At 43.1% G+C, this 23,262-nt stretch overlaps 4 protein-coding genes across 4 annotated transcripts; 1 reads left to right on the forward strand and 3 right to left on the reverse strand.

The window, feature by feature from the left end:
• Positions 1-3,617: 3,617 nt before the first annotated feature.
• LOC134473282 (small cysteine and glycine repeat-containing protein 6-like) lies at positions 3,618-4,468 on the reverse strand. Its single transcript, XM_063237213.1, has one exon. The coding sequence runs from the start codon at positions 4,367-4,369 to the stop codon at positions 4,040-4,042; it is 330 nt and encodes a 109-aa protein (XP_063093283.1). The 5' UTR covers positions 4,370-4,468; the 3' UTR covers positions 3,618-4,039.
• A 7,149-nt stretch (positions 4,469-11,617) lies between these two features.
• Positions 11,618-12,402, reverse strand: LOC134473281 (small cysteine and glycine repeat-containing protein 6-like). The gene has a single exon (XM_063237212.1). It carries the CDS (start codon positions 12,367-12,369, stop codon positions 12,040-12,042), a length of 330 nt encoding a protein of 109 aa, XP_063093282.1. The 5' UTR covers positions 12,370-12,402; the 3' UTR covers positions 11,618-12,039.
• A 7,203-nt stretch (positions 12,403-19,605) lies between these two features.
• On the reverse strand, positions 19,606-20,424 carry LOC134473283 (small cysteine and glycine repeat-containing protein 5-like). Its single transcript, XM_063237214.1, has one exon. The coding sequence runs from the start codon at positions 20,323-20,325 to the stop codon at positions 20,029-20,031; it is 297 nt and encodes a 98-aa protein (XP_063093284.1). The 5' UTR covers positions 20,326-20,424; the 3' UTR covers positions 19,606-20,028.
• A 1,507-nt stretch (positions 20,425-21,931) lies between these two features.
• Positions 21,932-23,010, forward strand: LOC134473136 (small cysteine and glycine repeat-containing protein 5-like). Its single transcript, XM_063236638.1, has one exon. The coding sequence runs from the start codon at positions 21,991-21,993 to the stop codon at positions 22,321-22,323; it is 333 nt and encodes a 110-aa protein (XP_063092708.1). The 5' UTR covers positions 21,932-21,990; the 3' UTR covers positions 22,324-23,010.
• Positions 23,011-23,262: the final 252 nt, after the last annotated feature.

The raw sequence follows: 23,262 nt of genomic DNA on the forward strand, positions 1-23,262 counted from the left end.
GTCTATTTCTTCTGTTATCAAACCTTTGAGAGTAGAGGTTTTGAAAATAGATGTTGGTGATCTTCTGTATTTCTATAGAGTCTGTAGTGATTTCACCTTTTTCATTTTTTATTGCATGAATTAGAGCTTTTTCTTCCCTTTTTAACATAAGGTTGGCTAGGGGCTTATCAACTTTATGTATTCTTACCAAGAACCAATTCTTTTATTCCTTGATTCTTTGGATTATTTTCTTAGTCTCTATTGCATTGATTTCTGCTCTGACTTTTATAATTTCCTCTATTCTTTTGGCTTTGTGCTTGACTTGCTTTTCTTTTTCTCGATGTTTGAGGTGTAGCATCAGGTTATTTATTTGGATTCGCTCTGTTTTCCTGATGTGGGAACTCAGTGCAATAAATTTTTGGCTGAGGACGGCTTTCATTGCATTCCACAGATTCTGGGAGGTTGTATTTGTATTTTCATTTGCTTGTAGGTATTGTTTAATTTCTTCTTTAACTTCCCCTGTGAGCCACTGCTTACTCAAGAGTGTGTTATTCAGTTTCCATGTGTTTGTGGGATTTTTGCAGTATCTTTTATCATCAATTTCTAATTTCAAAGCACTATGATCCAATAATCCAATGCAAGGGATTATTTCAACTCTTTTGCATTTATTTAAATACGTTGTGTGAGTCAATGTATGGTCTATTTTAGAAATTGACCATTGTACTCCTGAGAAGAATGTGTATTCCGATATTGTTGGATGGAACACTCTGTGTATGTCTATCAAGTCCATTTGTTCACAGGTGTGATTCAGTTCTGTTATTTCTTTGCTGATTTTCTGTCTGGATGATCTGTCCCTAGGTATCAGTGGTGTGTTAAGGTCTCCTGTTACAATTGTGTTACTGATAATTTGATTTTTCATTTCCATAAATACTTGTTTTATATAACTGGGTGCTCTGGAATTTGGTGCATATACATTTAAGATAGTTATCTCTTCCTCTTGAGGCTTTCCCCTAACAAGTACGTAGTGACCTTCTTTATCTCTTCTGATTATTATTGGTGTAAAGTTCACATTCTCTGCAAACAGAATGGCTACTCCTGCTTTTTGGGGGGTTCCTGTTTCATGAAGTATTATTTTCCATCCTTTGACTTTCAGTCTGTGAGTATCCTTTTCTGTTAGATGGGTTTTTTGTAGATAGCATATGGTTGGATTTTGTTTCTTCATCCGTTCAGTCAGTCTGTTTCTTATCATTGGTACATCGAGACCATTTACATTAATGGTTATAACTGTTATATGATGGTTTATTGTTGACATGTTATTTTTCTGCTGTTGCATCTTTATCTTTCTGTTCTGTTTAATTGTGTGCTTTGCTTAGTGGTTTTTTCCTAAGTGTATGTAAACTGTCTTTCAATACTTTTTACAGGGTTGGCCTGGTGATCATGAAGTTCTTCAGCTGTTCTTTGTCATGAAACTATCTTATTTCACCATTGATTTTGAAGGACAGTTTTTCAGGGTACATTAGTCTAGCTGGGAAATCATTTTACTTTAGGATCTGGAATACTTTGCTCCATGCTCTTCTTGACTTTATTGTTTGTGCTGAGAGGTCTGCTGTGGATCTGATAGGTTTTCCTTCATAAGTGATCTGTGTGTTCTCTCTGACAGTTTTTAATATTCTATTCTTATGTTGATTTCTGGGATGGGGATTATTATATGTGTGGGTGTAGTTTTATTTTGGTTATGACTATTTGGAGTTCCATGTGCTTCACTGATCCTGATGTTAGATTCCAATCTCATGTTTGGGAAATTATCAGCTATTACTTCTCTAAATATCACCTTGACATCCTTTATGTCATCCCCTTCTTCTTCATTGATCCTTTGTTGTTTTCCCCTCCATCATCTTGCACTTGTTGAATTGTTATTTCCTGATGCCTTGTTACTTTTAAAAGATCTTTCCTTTCCTGTTCACTAGCTGCAATCTTGTCTTCAAGGTCTGAAATTCTATCTTCACTTTCATTGAGGCAGTTTTTACAGCTTTCAGTGGAAGTTTTGATTTCCTGTATATGTCTGTGCATCTGCTTTATGTATTCTGTTTGTTTTCTGTATTGCTCATCTAGGAATTCTACCATTTTGTTTAGTTCTTCCAAATTTTTAACTGTGTCTTCTCTAGATATATTCAGCCTCTTTTTCATTTCTTTTATCATTTCTTCTTTTACCTGGGAGATTATTTCTAGTTTGAATTCTTTTAAAGCTTCCCGGAGATGCTTGTTTATTTCAGTTGCTATTATGTCCAATATTTGAGGTGTATGGCAAAAATTTTCTTCTATGTACATCACTCCTAATGTTTCTTTGTGTGGGCTGAAGGTTTGAGATTGTAATTTGGTCTTTAGTTTTGTCATTTTCCTATATTTCTGTGTTTCAAGTGTTTCGAGTGTTATTCTTCGGCTTCCTCAGGGTCTTTTGGAAATCCTCTTCCATGCCCTCAGCTCCTGAGACTCTGGCACCCAGTTCCCTGGATTGATAGAGGGTCATTGGGGAAGGAACAGGCCAGCTCAAGCTCAGCTTCTGGAACCTGTGGTGCCCGCCTGCTTACTTAGAACTCCAGAGTCCACCAAGCTCAGCCGGAACTGGGAGTCCAGTGCCGGTGCCCCGGACCCGCTGAACTGCTCCAGTGCATCCAGAAGCCACGGGGATCCCAAATGAGATGGACTCTGGGGAAAGTGCACTGGGCACTTACACCAGGCCGCCAGGCCTCTGGAACCAGCGGCACCTGCCTGCTTGCTTAAAACTCCACAGTCCTGTGGTACTGTTTTCATTTGGAACCAGAGCCTCACGCAACACAGAAATAGCTCAAACTCCCACTGATCCTCAAAGGACTGAGGGGAGAAGGGCATCTGAACAAGAGTTCCCTGCTGGGAACTCTGTCTGGGGTCGGGCCACATCTCTCTAGCAGCACTTCTGCTGGCAGCAGCACTTCTCACAACCACAGGTCCTCAGTCATGAACTTTATCTTCCCTTTCTTTCTTATTTTTAACTTTTGACATTGACACACGATAGATTGCAAATTAAACTTTCCTAGCTCCCATACATGTCTTCAACTACAAATTCCTCCATCCTTTGGAAAGGTCTTGGAAAACCTGCCCCCAAACACCTCTAAGGACCAAATCTTAGCAACTCCCAAAACCCAATATGGAATGCCACCTCTTTCTTTTTTTCCTTTCTTTTCTTTCCATTCCTTTTCTTTGTCTTTTGAGCCAGGGTCTCCCTGTGTCGTTCATGCTGGTATTGAGTTCACCTTGTTGCCCAGGGTGATCTTGAACTTGCATTGATCCTCAGGCCTCAGCCTCCTGAATTCTGGGATTGCCGCCTCCTTTAGAGGCAGGTCCTGCCTTCTCAATCACACCAACTCCCACACGGCAATGTGCCGTCCCACCCTTCCATGGCACCTCCCATCAGTGTGTACATTTACCACACTCGTTATCACTCTGCACTATGTGTGTGCAGGCTTGGGGGTGACAGGCCTGTATGTAATACACAGTCCTGATTATCTGTGCATTCTCCAAGGCCACACCTCGGGGAGATCATAAAAGGTGGCACCTAAATGAAAATAAACACAGTGAGATAAAGAAAGGAAGACTTGGGATTATTTTAGAATTTTATTAATAAACTTTAAGGCATTGTCTAGAGAAACTCTGGCTACAGAAGAGGCATTTCCTATGCAGTTCACATGGATGAAGTATCACAAAGATCAAAAAAAGGTTTAAAGCAGAAAACACAGTGGAAACCATCACTTGAACTTACCAACCTGGTAATCATGTTGCCCTTCATCCTGGTCCTTGCATAGCGTGCAGGAGGAGGTCACCACCTTAGAACAGGAAACGTTAAACATGGTGTGTCCGGTCAGGGAAGAAGCCGTCACAGAGTCCAGATGCCTTTGTCACAGCAGGACAGAGTGGACGGGGCAGAGCCCATGCCTGCATTGGAGCCTCTGACCCCGCAGCTTTGCAGACAGCAGACTGAGACCCCACGGCAACAGCAACCGTGCAGTGGCCAGGCTGGCAGCACCTAGCAGCAGCACTGCTTCTTGCAGCAGCACTTTTGCTGACAACTGCACTTCTGCTGGCAGCAGCCCTTCCCACAGCCACAGCCACAGCCACAGCCACAGGAGCCGCGGCCACAGGAGCCACAGCAGGTGCGGTGGCAGCAGACGACTACGGGTTTGCAGCAGCAACAGCCACAGCAGCCGCCACAGCAGCTGCCACAGCAGCTTCCACAGCCACCACAGCCACCACAGCCACCACAGCTGCCACAGCCACCACAGCCGCCACAGCCGCCACAGCTGCCACAGCCACCACAGCTGCCACAACCACAACCTCCACAGCCACAGCAACCCATGGTGTCAGTAGACAAGAAGCAGGTGAGGGAGGAGAGAGGACTCAGGAGTATAGAAGAGTCTGACCCTGCATCCTGCAGGGACCCTTATATACCTAGTCCTGAACAGCAACCCCTTCCTTGTGACTGTTTCTTACAGTTACCTCAGAGCCTCACGAGGTCTCTCATGTCCTTCCTGGTTGACAGCGTGACCCGCTGTTATTGCTGCCTTTAAGCTTGATTCTTCCCTTAAGCTCAGGACTTAGAATAGACACACTTCTAACATGTACCAGTACCCAGGGAAAGCAAGTGTTTCTATGTTTCCTGTCTCCAGAGCTCAGAGGAGAGCCTAGCAAATGGTAAGGACCAAGTGTGGTCTTAGGAAATAGACAAATGACTCAGATATTCAAGAATAAACCGCTGGAAATACATATGAGGAAGAACCCACACCAGGCAAAACCCTCACTGTCTCTGTAGGTCAGGGAAAGCACTGTTTTCTCTCTGCAGAGGTTCCTTTCTAATCCCCAGGGAGCAAAACCTCCCTAAGGAATGAATGGAAAACCAGAATCAATAGGATCAGCATAGGCCCTGTACTGTTTTATGCCAGTATTCCATCATCTTCTCGCTGTCTGGAATTCCTTCATTCATCAGAATTACCCATTTACATTTAAAGTCATGATAAAATAACTGTGATGTCAGGCACTGAAAATGTAAGTCAGGTGCCAGAAGGAGGTTCGATTGTTGCTTATCTACCAAAGAACTGGGAAAACAGAGGAAGGAAACATCCATCCTGGGGGGTCGAGCCTCCTGCCAGGCTCTCTTAGGATTCTTGAAGCCAGCCTGAGCTCTCAGCCCAGCCACGCTCCGTGGACTCATGACCCGAAATCTCCTGGGCTTTAGCTCTCGGGCTCTGTGTCCAGCCCGCCAGGCTGAAGTGCCATGCTGAGTCTAGCAGGTAAAGTTCTTGCTTGATGACCTCAGAACACTAGGCTGCCTGGGACACTTGGGAACTAAGTCAGTCCCGGAAGATGCACATGTGCTCCCAGGATTAATCACCATGCTGCCCCTCTTGGGCTGACAATGAAGGTCCTAAAACTTAGATCAACTGGCTTCATGGGGTCACAGGTCCCTGAGTGCTGGTGCTCCTCATCTCGCAGCTGGGGTCTCTTGGATAAGCTCAGTTTTTGAACCCAAGAGGAGGAAACCTGAAACATGCTTCCACCTCGGACACCCCTCTCAGGACCAGGGGTTGCAGGAGTGAGATGGAATCTCAGTGTGGTTTTAATTTGCATTTCTCTAATGACTAATGATGATCCACATTTTTTCATGTATTTATTTGTCATTTGTATATCTTCCTCTGAGAAGTATTCATCTCAGATGCCCATTTTTGGATTGCATCTTTGAATTTTGGGGATCTCACTTTTTAAAACTTCTTTATATGTTTTAGACAGAAGTCCTTTGTCTGAGCGAGAGTTCACTAGGATTTTTTCCCAGTTTGTGGGTTTTCTTTCACTATGCTTGAGATTGCTTTTGACATAAGAACCTTTTTAATAACAGGTTATCCCAGTTATCGATTCTGGGAAGTATTTCCCGTGCAGTTTGAGTCCTGTTCATGAATTCTCTACCTACCTCTATGTTTTCAAGGTTTCTACCCAATTTGTCTTCCAATAGATTTAGTGTTTCTGTTTTAATATTCAGATCCTTGATCCATTTAGATTTTAATTTAGTACCAGGTGATAGGCATGGATCAAGGTTTAGTTTTCAGCATATGGAGAGCCAGTTTTCCCAACACCATTTATTGAAGAAACTGTCGTCCTTCCAGTGAACCTGTTTGGCCCTTTTATCAAAGATAAGGTGGTTGAGTGTGTTTGTAGTTGTGGTTTTATCTTCTAACCTATCCCACTGATCTTCGGCTCTGTTTTGATTTCTGTACCATGTTGATTTTACTATGGTTGCTTTGTAGTATAACTTCAAGTCAGGGATTGTGATGCTTCCTGTCTTGCCTTTGTTGCTTAGAACTGTCTTTGCTATTCTATGTCTCAATCCAGATTGAAAGGGTTTTGGCCCAGACAGGACACTGCAGCCAGGAAAACCTCAACCAGAACCAGGAAGCCCCTATCTCCCTGCCCCTAAGAATTTACCTGTGACATCTTCCCGCCTCTGGGAATTTGCCTATGACGCCAAACCTAGGACCAATGGGCTACCCATGCATCCCTGATGCCCCGTTAGGTTCCACCCCAAACCGAGGCTACTTACATACCCCCCAGGCCAAGTGTCTGCCAGCTAGATCACCTGACTCCAGCGGTGGGAGTTGCCAGTCATCTCTCTCCCTGTCCTCAGCATAAAGGTCGCTTTTTGTTTTATACTTCTCATCTTTTGGAAATACTTTAAATCTTTTAAAAATAATCCTATCATTTGATGAAATTTAGGAGTGATTTCACGAGATCTATGAGATATGTTGATGTTATGTTTATTGGGATTGCATTGAATCTGTATAAGAGTTTTGGGAGAATGGCCATTTTCACAATATGTATTCTTCCTATACATGAGCAAGTGATGTCTTTCCATTTTCTGAGGTCATCTTCAATTTCTTTTTTCCGTGTATTATAATTTTCTCTGTATAGCTCTTTCACTTCTTTTGTAAGAGTAATTCCTAAATATTTCATTTTTTGGTTGCTAGTGTGAAGGGTGTGGCTCCTCCTATTTCTCTCTCTGTGATTTTGTTGTTAGTGTGTAGGAATGCTAATGATTTTTGAGTATTGATTTTGTATTCAGCTACATTACTGAATTTATTTATTACATCTAATAGGCTTCCATGGAGTTTAGGGTGTCTTCTATGTAGAGTACCATGTCATCTGCAAACAATGATAATTTAACTTCTTTTCCTATATTTACCCCTTTTTTTCCTCTCTCTTGTCTAATTGCTCTGGCTAGTATTTCCCATACTATATGAAATAAGAGTGGTGACAAAGGACATCCTTGTCTTGTACCTGATTTTAAAGTAAAAGCCTTCAGTTTTTGGCCATTTGGTATGATACTGGCTGTTGGTTTGTCATAGATGGCCTTTATTATATTGAGGTATTCTAATTTTCTGTAAAGTTCTTATCATGAATAAATGTTGGACCTTATCAAAAGCTGTTTCTGCATCTATAGAAATGATCATGTGATTCTTACTTTTGGCTTGATTAATGTGACGGATTACATTTATTCATTTACGTATGTTAAACCATCCCTACATGCCTGGGATGAATCCCATTTGGTCATGTTGTATAATCTTCTTGATGATTTGCTGCATCCTACTTAGCAATATTTTATTGATGATTTTTGCATCAGTGTTCGTTAGGGAGATTGGTCTATAGTTCTCTTTTTCAGTTGGGTATTTCTCAGGTTTTGGTACTAGAGTAATATTGGCTTCCAGGAATGACTTAGGAAGCATTGCTTCCCTTTCACTTTCATTGAAGAGTTTGAGGAGGGTCGGCATTAGGTCCTCTTTATTTCTTGTAGAATTCTGCAGTGAATACTTCTGGGCCTGGGCTCTTCTTTGTAGATAAGGATTTAATTGCATTTTCAATTTCATTAATAGACATTGGGTTATTCAGCAGTGTTACATCCTCTTGACCAAGCTTTGGTATGTCATATGTTTCTAGGAATCTGTCTATTTCTTCCGTGTTATCAAACCTTTGAGAGTAGAGGTTTTGAAAATAGATGTTGGTGATCTTCTGTATTTCTATAGAGTCTGTAGTGATTTCACCTTTTTCATTTTTTATTGCATGAATTTGAGCTTTTTCTTCTCTTTTTAACTTAAGGTTGGATAGGGGCTTATCAACTTTATGTATTCTTACCAAGAACCAATTCTTTTATTCCTTGATTCTTTGGATTACTTTCTTAGTCCCTATTGCGTTGATTTCTGCTCTGACTTTTATAATTTCCTCTATTCTTTTGGCTTTGGGCTTGACTTGCTTTTCTTTTTCTAGATGTTTGAGGTGTAGCATCAGGTTATTTATTTGGATTTACTCTGTTTTCCTGATGTGGGAACTCAGTGCAAAAAGTTTTTTGCTGAGGACGGCTTTCATTGCATTCCACAGATTCTGGGAGGTTGTATTTGTATTTTCATTTGCTTGTAGGTATTGTTTAATTTCTTCTTTAACTTCCCCTGTGAGCCACTGATTACTCAAGAGTGTGTTATTCAGTCTCCATGTGATTGTGGGATTTTTGCAGTATCTTTTATCATCAATTTCTAATTTCAAAGCACTATGATCCAATAATCCCATGCAAGGGATTATTTAAACTCTTTTGCATTTATTGAAATACGTTGTATGAGTCAATGTATGGTCTATTTTAGAAAATGACCATTGTACTGCTGAGAAGAATGTGTATTCCGATATTGTTGGATGGAACATTCTGTGTATGTCTATCAAGTCCATTTGTTCACAGGTGTGATTCAGTTCTGTTATTTCTTTGCTGATTTTCTGTCTGGATGATCTGTCCCTAGGTATCAGTGGTGTGTTAAGGTCTCCTGTTACAATTGTGTTACTGATAATTTGATTTTTCATTTCCATAAATACTTGTTTTATATAACTGGGTGCTCTGGAATTTGGTGCATATACATTTAAGATAGTTATCTCTTCCTCTTGAGGCTTTCCCCTAACAAGTACGTAGTGACCTTCTTTATCTCTTCTGATTATTATTGGTGTAAAGTTCACATTCTCTACAAACAGAATGGCTACTCCTGCTTTTTAGGGGGTTCCTGTTTCATGAAGTATTATTTTCCATCCTTTGACTTTCAGTCTGTGAGTATCCTTTTCTGTTAGATGGGTTTTTTGTAGATAGCATATGGTTGGATTTTGTTTCTTCATCCGTTCTGTCAGTCTGTTTCTTATCATTGGTACATTGAGACCATTTACATTAATGGTTATAACTGTTATATGATGGTTTATTGTTGACATGTTATTTTTCTGCTGTTGCATCTTTATCTTTCTGTTCTGTTTAATTGTGTGCTTTGCTTAGTGGTTTTTTCCTAAGTGTATGTAAACTGTCTTTCAATACTTTTTACAGGGTTGGCCTGGTGATCATGAAGTTCTTCAGCTGTTCTTTGTCATGGAACTATCTTATTTCACCATTGATTTTGAAGGACAGTTTTTCAGGGTACATTAGTCTAGCTGGGAAATCATTTTACTTTAGGATCTGGAATACTTTGCTCCATGCTCTTCTTGACTTTATTGTTTGTGCTGAGAGGTCTGCTGTGGATCTGATAGGTTTTCCTTCATAAGTGATCTGTGTGTTCTCTCTGACAGCTTTTAATATTCTATTCTTATGTTGATTTCTGGGATGGTGATTATTATATGTGTGGGTGTAGTTTTATTTTGGTTATGACAATTTGGAGTTCCATGTGCTTCACTGATCCTGATGTTAGATTCCAATCTCATGTTTGGGAAATTATCAGCTATTACTTCTCTAAATATCACCTTGACATCCTTTATGTCATCCCCTTCTTTTTCATTAATCCTTTGTTGTTTCCCCCTCCATCATCTTGCACTTGTTGAATTGTTATTTCCTGATGCCTTGTTACTTTTAAAAGATCTTTCCTTTCCTGTTCACTAGCTGCAATCTTGTCTTCAAGGTCTGAAATTCTATCTTCACTTTCATTGAGGCAGTTTTTACAGCTTTCAGTGGAAGTTTTGATTTCCTGTATATGTCTGTGCATCTGCTTTATGTATTCTGTTTGTTTTCTGTATTGCTCATCTAGGAATTCTACCATTTTGTTTAGTTCTTCCAAATTTTTAACTGTGTCTTCTCTAGATATATTCAGCCTCTTTTTCATTTCTTTTATCATTTCTTCTTTTACCTGGGAGATTATTTCTAGTTTGAATTCTTTTAAAGCTTCCCGGAGATGCTTGTTTATTTCAGTTGCTATTATGTCCAATATTTGAGGTGTATGGCAAAAATTTTCTTCTATGTACATCACTCCTAATGTTTCTTTGTGTGGGCTGAAGGTTTGAGATTGTAATTTGGTCTTTAGTTTTGTCATTTTCCTATATTTCTGTGTTTCAAGTGTTTCGAGTGTTATTCTTCGGCTTCCTCAGGGTCTTTTGGAAATCCTCTTCCATGCCCTCAGCTCCTGAGACTCTGGCACCCAGTTCCCTGGATTGATAGAGGGTCATTGGGGAAGGAACAGGCCAGCTCAAGCTCAGCTTCTGGAACCTGTGGTGCCCGCCTGCTTACTTAGAACTCCAGAGTCCACCAAGCTCAGCCGGAACTGGGAGTCCAGTGCCGGTGCCCCGGACCCGCTGAACTGCTCCAGTGCATCCAGAAGCCACGGGGATCCCAAATGAGATGGACTCTGGGGAAAGTGCACAGGGCACTTACACCAGACCTCTGGGCCTCTGGAACCAGCGGCACCTGCCTGCTTGCTTAAAACTCCACAGTCCTGTGGTACTGTTTTCATTTGGCACCAGAGCCTCAAGCAACACAGAAATGGCTCAAACTCCCAGTGATCCTCAAAGGACTGAGGGGAGAAGGGCATCTGAACAAGAGTTCCCTGCTGGGAACTCTGTCTGGGGTCGGGCCACATCTCTCTAGCAGCACTTCTGCTGGCAGCAGCACTTCTCACAACCACAGGTCCTCAGTCATGAACTTTATCTTCCCTTTCTTTCTTATTTTTAACTTTTGACATTGACACACGATAGATTGCAAATTAAACTTTCCTAGCTCCCATACATGTCTTCAACTACAAATTCCTCCATCCTTTGGAAAGGTCTTGGAAAACCTGCCCCCAAACACCTCTAAGGACCAAATCTTAGCAACTCCCAAAACCCAATATGGAATGCCACCTCTTTCTTTTTTTCCTTTCTTTTCTTTCCATTCCTTTTCTTTGTCTTTTGAGCCAGGGTCTCCCTGTGTCGTTCATGCTGGTATTGAGTTCACCTTGTTGCCCAGGGTGATCTTGAACTTGCATTGATCCTCAGGCCTCAGCCTCCTGAATTCTGGGATTGCCGCCTCCTGTAGAGGCAGGTCCTGCCTTCTCAATCACACCAACTGCCACACGGCAATGTGCCGTCCCACCCTTCCATGGCACCTCCCATCAGTGTGTACATTTACCACACTCGTTATCGCTCTGCACTATGTGTGTGCAGGATTGGGGGTGACAGGCATGTATGTAATACACAGTCCTGATTATCTGTGCATTCTCCAAGGCCACACCTCGGGGAGATCATAAAAGGTGGCACCTAAATGAAAATAAACACAGTGAGATAAAGAAAGGAAGACTTGGGATTATTTTAGAATTTTATTAATAAACTTTAAGGCATTGTCTAGAGAAACTCTGGCTACAGAAGAGGCATTTCCTATGCAGTTCACACGGATGAAGTATCACAGAGATCAAAAAAAGGTTTAAAGCAGAAAACACAGTGGAAACCATCACTTGAACTTACCAACCTCGTAATCATGTTGCCCTTCATCCTGGTCCTTGCATAGCGTGCAGGAGGAGGTCACCACCTTAGAACAGGAAACGTTAAACATGGTGTGTCCGGTCAGGGAAAAAGCCGTCACAGAGTCCAGATGCCTTTGTCACAGCAGGACAGAGTGGACGGGGCAGACCCCATGCCTGCATTGGAGCCTCTGACCCCGCAGCTTTGCAGACAGCAGACTGAGACCCCACGGCAACAGCACCCGTGCAGTGGCCAGGCTGGCAGCACCTAGCAGCAGCACTGCTTCTTGCAGCAGCACTTTTGCTGACAACTGCACTTCTGCTGGCAGCAGCCCTTCCCACAGCCACAGCCACAGCCACAGCCACAGGAGCCGCAGCCACAGGAGCCACAGCAGGTGCGGTGGCAGCAGACGACTACGGGTTTGCAGCAGCAACAGCCACAGCAGCCGCCACAGCAGCTGCCACAGCAGCTTCCACAGCCACCACAGCCACCACAGCCACCACAGCTGCCACAGCCACCACAGCCGCCACAGCCGCCACAGCTGCCACAGCCACCACAGCTGCCACAACCACAACCTCCACAGCCACAGCAACCCATGGTGTCAGTAGACAACAAGCAGGTGAGGGAGGAGAGAGGACTCAGGAGTATAGAAGAGTCTGACCCTGCATCCTGCAGGGACCCTTATATAGCTAGTCCTGAACAGCAACCCCTTCCTTGTGACTGTTTCTTACAGTTACCTCAGAGCCTCACGAGGTCTCTCATGTCCTTCCTGGTTGACAGCGTGACCCGCTGTTATTGCTGCCTTTAAGCTTGATTCTTCCCTTAAGCTCAGGACTTAGAATAGACACACTTCTAACATGTACCAGTACCCAGGGAAAGCAAGTGTTTCTATGTTTCCTGTCTCCAGAGCTCAGAGGAGAGCCTAGCAAATGGTAAGGACCAAGTGTGGTCTTAGGAAATAGACAAATGACTCAGATATTCAAGAATAAACCGCTGGAAATACATATGAGGAAGAACCCACACCAGGCAAAACCCTCACTGTCTCTGTAGGTCAGGGAAAGCACTGTTTTCTCTCTGCAGAGGTTCCTTTCTAATCCCCAGGGAGCAAAACCTCCCTAAGGAATGAATGGAAAACCAGAATCAATAGGATCAGCATAGGCCCTGTACTGTTTTATGCCAGTATTCCATCATCTTCTCGCTGTCTGGAATTCCTTCATTCATCAGAATTACCCATTTACATTTAAAGTCATGATAAAATAACTGTGATGTCAGGCACTGAAAATGTAAGTCAGGTGCCAGAAGGAGGTTCGATTGTTGCTTATCTACCAAAGAACTGGGAAAACAGAGGAAGGAAACATCCATCCTGGGGGGTCGAGCCTCCTGCCAGGCTCTCTTAGGATTCTTGAAGCCAGCCTGAGCTCTCAGCCCAGCCACGCTCCGTGGACTCATGACCCGAAATCTCCTGGGCTTTAGCTCTGGGGCTCCCAGGCTGAAGTGCCACGCTGAGTCTAGCATGTAAAGTTCTTGCTTGATGACCTCAGAACACTAGGCTGCCTGGGACACTTGGGAACTAAGTCAGTCCCGGAAGATGCACATGTGCTCCCAGGATTAATCACCATGCTGCCCCTCTTGGGCTGACAATGAAGGTCCTAAAACTTAGATCAACTGGCTTCATGGGGTCACAGGTCCCTGAGTGCTGGTGCTCCTCATCTCGCAGCTGGGGTCTCTTGGATAAGCTCAGTTTTTGAACCCAAGAGGAGGAAACCTGAAACATGCTTCCACCTCGGACACCCCTCTCAGGACCAGGGGTTGCAGGAGTGAGATGGAATCTCAGTGTGGTTTTAATTTGCATTTCTCTAATGACTAATGATGATCCACATTTTTTCATGTATTTATTTGTCATTTGTATATCTTCCTCTGAGAAGTATTCATCTCAGATGCCCATTTTTGGATTGGAGCTTTGAATTTTGGGGATCTCACTTTTTAAAACTTCTTTATATGTTTTAGACAGAAGTCCTTTGTCTGAGCGAGAGTTCACTAGGATTTTTTCCCAGTTTGTGGGTTTTCTTTCACTATGCTTGAGATTGCTTTTGGCGTAAGAACCTTTTTAATAACAGGTTATCCCAGTTATCGATTCTGGGAAGTATTTCCCGTGCAGTTTGAGTCCTGTTCATGAATTCTCTACCTACCTCTATGTCTTCAAGGTTTCTACCCAATTTGTCTTCCAATAGATTTAGTGTTTCTGTTTTAATATTCAGATCCTTGATCCATTTAGATTTTAATTTAGTACCAGGTGATAGGCATGGATCAAGGTTTAGTTTTCAGCATATGGAGAGCCAGTTTTCCCAACACCATTTATTGAAGAAACTGTCGTCCTTCCAGTGAACCTGTTTGGCCCTTTTATCAAAGATAAGGTGGTTGAGTGTGTTTGTAGTTGTGGTTTTATCTTCTAACCTATCCCACTGATCTTCGGCTCTGTTTTGATTTCTGTACCATGTTGATTTTACTATGGTTGCTTTGTAGTATAACTTCAAGTCAGGGATTGTGATGCTTCCTGTCTTGCCTTTGTTGCTTAGAACTGTCTTTGCTATTCTATGTCTCACTCCAGATTGAAAGGGTTTTGGCCCAGACAGGACACTGCAGCCAGGAAAACCTCAACCAGAACCAGGAAGCCCCTATCTCCCCCGCCCCTAAGAATTTACCTGTGACATCTTCCCGCCTCTAGGAATTTGCCTATGACGCCAAACCTAGGACCAATGGGCTACCCATGCATCCCTGATGCCCCGTTAGGTAGCACCCCAATCCGAGGCTACTTACATACCCCCCAGGCCAAGTGTCTGCCAGCTAGATCACCGGACTCCAGCGGTGGGAGTTGCCAGTCATCTCTCTCCCTGTCCTCAGCATAAAGGTCGCTTTTTGTTTTATACTTCTCATCTTTTGGAAATACTTTAAATCTTTTAAAAATAATCCTATCATTTGATGAAATTTAGGAGTGATTTCACTAGATCTATGAGATATGTTGATGTTATGTTTATTGGGATTGCATTGAATCTGTATAAGAGTTTTGGGAGAATGGCCATTTTCACATTATGTATTCTTCCTATACATGAGCAAGTGATGTCTTTCCATTTTCTGAGGTCATCTTCAATTTCTTTTTTCCGTGTATTATAATTTTCTCTGTATAGCTCTTTCACTTCTTTTGTAAGAGTAATTCCTAAATATTTCATTTTTTGGTTGCTAGTGTGAAGGGTGTGGCTCCTCCTATTTCTCTCTCTGTGATTTTGTTGTTAGTGTGTAGGAATGCTAATGATTTTTGAGTATTGATTTTGTATTCAGCTACATTACTGAATTTATTTATTACATCTAATAGGCTTCCATGGAGTTTAGGGTGTCTTCTATGTAGAGTACCATGTCATCTGCAAACAATGATAATTTAACTTCTTTTCCTATATTTACCCCTTTTTTTCCTCTCTCTTGTCTAATTGCTCTGGCTAGTATTTCCCATACTATATGAAATAAGAGTGGTGACAAAGGACATCCTTGTCTTGTACCTGATTTTAAAGTAAAAGCCTTCAGTTTTTGGCCATTTGGTATGATACTGGCTGTTGGTTTGTCATAGATGGCCTTTATTATATTGAGGTATTCTAATTTTCTGTAAAGTTCTTATCATGAATAAATGTTGGACCTTATCAAAAGCTGTTTCTGCATCTATAGAAATGATCATGTGATTCTTACTTTTGGCTTGATTAATGTGACGGATTACATTTATTCATTTACGTATGTTAAACCATCCCTACATGCCTGGGATGAATCCCATTTGGTCATGTTGTATAATCTTCTTGATGATTTGCTGCATCCTACTTAGCAATATTTTATTGATGATTTTTGCATCAGTGTTCGTTAGGGAGATTGGTCTATAGTTCTCTTTTTCAGTTGGGTATTTCTCAGGTTTTGGTACTAGAGTAATATTGGCTTCCAGGAATGACTTAGGAAGCATTGCTTCCCTTTCACTTTCATTGAAGAGTTTGAGGAGGGTCGGCATTAGGTCCTCTTTATTTCTTGTAGAATTCTGCAGTGAATACTTCTGGGCCTGGGCTCTTCTTTGTAGATAAGGATTTAATTGCATTTTCAATTTCATTAATAGACATTGGGTTATTCAGCAGTGTTACATCCTCTTGACCAAGCTTTGGTATGTCATATGTTTCTAGGAATCTGTCTATTTCTTCCGTGTTATCAAACCTTTGAGAGTAGAGGTTTTGAAAATAGATGTTGGTGATCTTCTGTATTTCTATAGAGTCTGTAGTGATTTCACCTTTTTCATTTTTTATTGCATGAATTTGAGCTTTTTCTTCTCTTTTTAACTTAAGGTTGGATAGGGGCTTATCAACTTTATGTATTCTTACCAAGAACCAATTCTTTTATTCCTTGATTCTTTGGATTACTTTCTTAGTCCCTATTGCGTTGATTTCTGCTCTGACTTTTATAATTTCCTCTATTCTTTTGGCTTTGGGCTTGACTTGCTTTTCTTTTTCTAGATGTTTGAGGTGTAGCATCAGGTTATTTATTTGGATTTACTCTGTTTTCCTGATGTGGGAACTCAGTGCAAAAAGTTTTTTGCTGAGGACGGCTTTCATTGCATTCCACAGATTCTGGGAGGTTGTATTTGTATTTTCATTTGCTTGTAGGTATTGTTTAATTTCTTCTTTAACTTCCCCTGTGAGCCACTGATTACTCAAGAGTGTGTTATTCAGTCTCCATGTGATTGTGGGATTTTTGCAGTATCTTTTATCATCAATTTCTAATTTCAAAGCACTATGATCCAATAATCCCATGCAAGGGATTATTTAAACTCTTTTGCATTTATTGAAATACGTTGTATGAGTCAATGTATGGTCTATTTTAGAAAATGACCATTGTACTGCTGAGAAGAATGTGTATTCCGATATTGTTGGATGGAACATTCTGTGTATGTCTATCAAGTCCATTTGTTCACAGGTGTGATTCAGTTCTGTTATTTCTTTGCTGATTTTCTGTCTGGATGATCTGTCCCTAGGTATCAGTGGTGTGTTAAGGTCTCCTGTTACAATTGTGTTACTGATAATTTGATTTTTCATTTCCATAAATACTTGTTTTATATAACTGGGTGCTCTGGAATTTGGTGCATATACATTTAAGATAGTTATCTCTTCCTCTTGAGGCTTTCCCCTAACAAGTACGTAGTGACCTTCTTTATCTCTTCTGATTATTATTGGTGTAAAGTTCACATTCTCTACAAACAGAATGGCTACTCCTGCTTTTTGGGGGGTTCCTGTTTCATGAAGTATTATTTTCCATCCTTTGACTTTCAGTCTGTGAGTATCCTTTTCTGTTAGATGGGTTTTTTGTAGATAGCATATGGTTGGATTTTGTTTCTTCATCCGTTCAGTCAGTCTGCTTCTTATCATTGGTACATTGAGACCATTTACATTAATGGTTATAACTGTTATATGATGGTTTATTGTTGACATGTTATTTTTCTGCTGTTGCATCTTTATCTTTCTGTTCTGTTTAATTGTGTGCTTTGCTTAGTGGTTTTTTCCTAAGTGTATGTAAACTGTCTTTCAATACTTTTTACAGGGTTGGCCTGGTGATCATGAAGTTCTTCAGCTGTTCTTTGTCATGGAACTATCTTATTTCACCATTGATTTTGAAGGACAGTTTTTCAGGGTACATTAGTCTAGCTGGGAAATCATTTTACTTTAGGATCTGGAATACTTTGCTCCATGCTCTTCTTGACTTTATTGTTTGTGCTGAGAGGTCTGCTGTGGATCTGATAGGTTTTCCTTCATAAGTGATATGTGTGTTCTCTCTGACAGCTTTTAATATTCTATTCTTGTGTTGGATTTCTGGGATGGTGATTATTATATGTCTGGGTGTAGTTTTATTGTGGTTATGACTATTTGGAGTTCCATGTGCTTCACTGATCCTGATGTTAGATTCCAATCTCATGTTTGGGAAATTATCAGCTATTACTTCTCTAAATATCACCTTGACATCCTTTATGTCGTCCCCTTCTTTTTCATTAATCCTTTGTTGTTTCCCCCTCCATCATCTTGCACTTGTTGAATTGTTATTTCCTGATGCCTTGTTACTTTTAAAAGATCTTTCCTTTCCTGTTCACTAGCTGCAATCTTGTCTTCAAGGTCTGAAATTCTATCTTCACTTTCATTGAGGCAGTTTTTACAGCTTTCAGTGGAAGTTTTGATTTCCTGTATATGTCTGTGCATCTGCTTTATGTATTCTGTTTGTTTTCTGTATTGCTCATCTAGGAATTCTACCATTTTGTTTAGTTCTTCCAAATTTTTAACTGTGTCTTCTTTAGATATATTCAGCCTCTTTTTCATTTCTTTTATCATTTCTTCTTTTACCTGGGAGATTATTTCTAGTTTGAATTCTTTTAAAGCTTCCCGGAGATGCTTGTTTATTTCAGTTGCTATTATGTCCAATATTTGAGGTGTATGGCAAAAATTTTCTTCTATGTACATCACTCCTAATGTTTCTTTGTGTGGGCTGAAGGTTTGACATTGCAATTTGGTCTTTAGTTTTGTCATTTTCCTATATTTCTGTGTTTCAAGTGTTTCGAGTGTTATTCTTCGGCTTCCTCAGGGTCTTTTGGAAATCCTCTTCGATGCCCTCAGCTCCTGGGACTCTGGCACCCAGTTCCCTGGATTGATAGAGGGTCATTGGGGAAGGAACAGGCCAGCTCAAGCTCAGCTTCTGGAACCTGTGGTGCCCGCCTGCTTACTTAGAACTCCAGAGTCCACCAAGCTCAGCCAGAACTGGGAGTCCAGTGCCGGTGCCCCGGACCCGCTGAACTGCTCCAGTGCATCCAGAAGCCACGGGGATCCCAAATGAGATGGACTCTGGGGAAAGTGCACAGGGCACTTACACCAGACCTCTGGGCCTCTGGAACCAGCGGCACCTGCCTGCTTGCTTAAAACTCCACAGTCCTGTGGTACTGTTTTCATTTGGCACCAGAGCCTCAAGCAACACAGAAATGGCTCAAACCCCCACTGATCCTCAAAGGACTGAGGGGAGAAGGGCATCTGAACAAGAGTTCCCTGCTGGGAACTCTGTCTGGGGTCAGGCCACGTCTCTCTAGCAGCACTTCTGCTGGCAGCAGCACTTCTCACAACCACAGGTCCTCAGTCATGAACTTTATCTTCCCTTTCTTTCTTATTTTTAACTTTTGACATTGACACACGATAGATTGCAAATTAAACTTTCCTAGCTCCCATACATGTCTTCAACTACAAATTCCTCCATCCTTTGGAAAGGTCTTGGAAAACCTGCCCCCAAACACCTCTAAGGACCAAATCTTAGCAACTCCCAAAACCCAATATGGAATGCCACCTCTTTCTTTTTTTCCTTTCTTTTCTTTCCATTCCTTTTCTTTGTCTTTTGAGCCAGGGTCTCCCTGTGTAGTTCATGCCGGTATTGAGTTCACCTTGTTGCCCAGGGTGATCTTGAACTTGCATTGATCCTCAGGCCTCAGCCTCCTGAATTCTGGGATTGCCGCCTCCTTTAGAGGCAGGTCCTGCCTTCTCAATCACACCAACTCCCACACGGCAATGTGCCGTCCCACCCTTCCATGGCACCTCCCATCAGTGTGTACATTTACCACACTCGTTATCGCTCTGCACTATGTGTGTGCAGGCTTGGGGGTGACAGGCATGTATGTAATACACAGTCCTGATTATCTGTGCATTCTCCAAGGCCACACCTTGGGGAGATCGTAAAAGGTGGCACGTAAATGAAAATAAACACAGTGAGATAAAGAAAGGAAGACTGGGGTTTAATTTAGAATTTTATTAATAAACTTTAAGGCATTGTCTAGAGAAACTCTGGCTACAGAAGAGGCATTTCCTATGCAGTTCACACGGATGAAGTATCACAGAGATCAAAAAAAGGTTTAAAGCAGAAAACACAGTGGGAACCATCACTTGAACTTACCAACCTGGTAATCATGTTGCCCTTCATCCTGGTCCTTGCATAGCATGCAGGAGGAGGTCACCACCTTAGAACAGGAAACGTTAAACATGGTGTGTCCGGTCAGGGGAGAAGCCGTCACAGAGTCCAGATGCCTTTGTCACAGCAGGACAGAGTGAACGGGGCAGACCCCATGCCTGCATTGGAGCCTCTGACCCCACAGCTTTGCAGACAGCAGACTGAGACCCCACGGCAACAGCACCCGTGCAGTGGCCAGGCTGGCAGCACCTAGCAGCAGCACTGCTTCTTGCAGCAGCACTTTTGCTGACAACAGCACTTCTGCTGGCAGCAGCCCTTCCCACAGCCACAGCCACAGCCGCAGGAGCCGCAGCCACAGGAGCCACAGCAGGTGCGGTGGCAGCAGACGACTACGGGTTTGCAGCAGCAACAGCCACAGCAGCCGCCACAGCAGCCGCCACAGCAGCTTCCACAGCCACCACAGCTACCACAGCTGCCACAGCCACCACAGCTGCCACAGCCACCACAGCTGCCACAACCACAACCTCCACAGCCACAGCAACCCATGGTGTCAGTAGACAAGAAGCAGGTGAGGGAGGAGAGAGGACTCAGGAGTATAGAAGAGTCTGACCCTGCATCCTGCAGGGACCCTTATATACCTAGTCCTGAACAGCAACCCCTTCCTTGTGACTGTTTCTTACAGTTACCTCAGAGCCTCACGAGGTCTCTCATGTCCTTCCTGGTTGACAGCGTGACCCGCTGTTATTGCTGCCTTTAAGCTTGATTCTTCCCTTAAGCTCAGGACTTAGAATAGACACACTTCTAACATGTACCAGTACCCAGGGAAAGCAAGTATTTCTATGTTTCCTGTCTCCAGAGCTCAGAGGAGAGCCTAGCAAATGGTAAGGACCAAGTGTGGTCTTAGGAAATACACAGATGGCTCACATATTCAAGAATAACCCTCTGCAATTACATGCGAGGAAGAACCCACACCCGGCAAGAGCCCTCACAGTCTCTGTAGGTCAGGGAAAGCACTATTTTCTCTGCAGAGGTTCCTATCTGATACTCAATTTAGCAAAACCTCCCTTAGGAATGAATGGAAAACCAGAATCAATAGGATCAGCATAGGCCCTGTACTGTTTTATGCCAGGTATTCCATCTTTTTCTCGCTGTCTGGAATTCCTTCATTCATTAGAATAACTCATTTACATTTAAAGTCATGATAAAATCACTGTGTGATGTCAGGCACTGAAAATATAAGTCAGGTGCCAGAAGGAGGTTCGATTGTTGCTTATCTACCAAAGAACTGGGAAAACAGAGGAAGGAAACACCCATCCTGGGGGTTCCAGCCTCCTGCCAGGCTCTCTTAGGATTCTTGAAGCCATCCTGAGCTCTCAGCCCAGCCATGCACTGTGGACTCATGACCCGAAATCTCCCGGGCTCTAGCTCTCGGGCTCTGTGTCCAGCCCCGCCAGGCTGAAGTGCCATGCTGAGTCTAGCAGGTAAAGTTCTTGCTTGATGACCTCAGAACACAAGGCTGCCTGGCTCACTTGGGAACTAAGTCAGTCCCGGATGATGCACATGTGCGCCCAGAATTAATCACCGTGCTGCCCCTCTTGGGCTAACAATGAAGGTCCTAAAACTTAGATAACCTGGCTTCATGGGGTCACAGGTCCCTGAGTGTTGGTGCTCCTCATCTCGCAGCTGGGGTCTCTTGGATAAGCTCAGTTTTTTAACCCAAGACCAGAAAACCTGAAACATGCTTCCACCTCTGACACGCCTCTCAGGACCAGGGGTTGTTAGAGATCTTCCTGCTCAGCGCTCTGCTGCTCAGCAACCTCAGAAGTTCAGCCTTGTGATTTGAACACTCCAATCCCACCCACCATGGCCAGTGGGTGAGACCCAGGGTCACAGTGAATCCTGAAGCTGTGGTTTCTCTAGCCACCATTTCCCCCTTCTGGACTAAGATGCATCACATAATTATTCCAGTCATAGGTGGAATCTCCAGGCTTCCTAAGAGACCACAGTCTGGACACAGCAGTGCTATCCTGGAGAGATCCTTGACAAGGAAGTAAGCAAAAGGTCTTGTGAGATCCTTCCATGGAAACTGGGGCAAAACAAGGAAGGAGGAGCAGCATATAAGGGGAGCCAAAGGAGGCGCATCAGATCCTGCTCTCCTGAGTCTTTCCTCACCTGAGTCCTCCCCTCAGCTGTGTTTTCTCTTCTGACACCATGGGTTGCTGTGGCTGTGGAGGTTGTGGCGGCTGCGGTGGCTGTGGCGGCTGTGGCGGCTGCGGTGGCTGCAACAGCTGCACCACCTGCAGATGCTACCGGGTGGGCTGCTGCTCTGGCTGCTGCCCCTGCTGCGCTGGCTGCTGTGGGGGCTGCTGCAGCACCCCCGTGGTCGTCTGCTGCCGCCGCACCTGCTGCAACTCCTGTGGCTGCGGCTCCTGTGGCTGCGGCTGCGGCTCCTGTGGCTGTGGCTGCGGCTGTGGGAAGGGCTGCTGCCAGCAGAAGTGCTGCTGTCAGCAAAAGTGCTGCTGCAAGAAGCAGTGCTGCTGCTAGGTAAGTCTGCAAGAACTCCCTGGGCCCCTTGCTTCCCCTGGCGAGGAATCTGCCGTCCTGTCTGCTACATATGTCTGCCTGTCCCAGGGCATTGTGGTATATTCCTTCTTGATTCTGCTCTCCACTTCACGTTTTATAAAGCTCTGTGTGCATCTTATACAATGGCATCCATGGACAGGGGTGGAAAATCCCTTGTTTTCCTCAGTAGTGGCTTTAGCACTCAGCAGAGGTACTACTTTCCCTGCCCTGCGGCCTGGCCTCTGCCCCTTGGCAGGCTGTGCTGGCGTGGGGGTGGAACTGGGGAGCTCTTTCATGTGGTCCTGGCTGATCTATCTGCCATCGTGTGTGAGGTGGATCCCTTCGGGCTGTATCCAGGATCTTATTTTTGTGCCATTTTTTCCCTTTTTGTAGCCCAAGCCTTCCTACTTGAAAAGCTTGTAAACGACCAGGAATAGTTACATTCTAGGAAATAAATACCTCTAAGCACCAAAGCCACCCAAGGGATTAGGCTGATTGGCTCAGGATCCTCAGTATTCTCCTCCCATCTCCTGTTCATGCTTTTGCCTCTGAATGTCTTCCTTTCCTCTCAGGACCATGCATCCCTGACATTTCCTTTGCTGCTTTGTGTTACTACTTCCTATGCAATCTTCTAAATGTCTAATAAACTTTGCTCCATTTTCTTTAAAATATTGACTCTCAGAAACTCCTTCTTTTGTGGTTAATTCCAAGGAACAGTGGGTTGTTTTAAGGAAGCAAAATAACTCTCTGTTTAACTTATTTATTTTGAGCTTGAACTATGTTGGTAATGGAAAATCTTCACCTATATATGAAAATTTTCAATGTTTCATCTGTTTTAGATCTATACTACTAGAGATATATCCACTTTTTTACAAAAACAAGCTTAAATAAACTGCAGTGTTAGCCAAATGCATGCACACA

The sequence above is a fragment of the Cavia porcellus genome, unplaced genomic scaffold (genome assembly GCF_034190915.1).
Source record: "Cavia porcellus strain 051 isolate PalLab524CR breed Dunkin Hartley unplaced genomic scaffold, mCavPor4.1 scaffold_26, whole genome shotgun sequence".
Classification (NCBI taxonomy): domain Eukaryota; kingdom Metazoa; phylum Chordata; class Mammalia; order Rodentia; family Caviidae; genus Cavia; species Cavia porcellus.

Bases quoted from the DNA above. Each gene is read 5' to 3' on its own strand.
- LOC134473282 (XM_063237213.1), bottom strand. From the start codon at position 4,369: ATGGGTTGCTGTGGCTGTGGAGGTTGTGGTTGTGGCAGCTGTGGTGGC.
- LOC134473281 (XM_063237212.1), bottom strand. From the start codon at position 12,369: ATGGGTTGCTGTGGCTGTGGAGGTTGTGGTTGTGGCAGCTGTGGTGGC.
- LOC134473283 (XM_063237214.1), bottom strand. From the start codon at position 20,325: ATGGGTTGCTGTGGCTGTGGAGGTTGTGGTTGTGGCAGCTGTGGTGGC.
- LOC134473136 (XM_063236638.1), top strand. From the start codon at position 21,991: ATGGGTTGCTGTGGCTGTGGAGGTTGTGGCGGCTGCGGTGGCTGTGGC.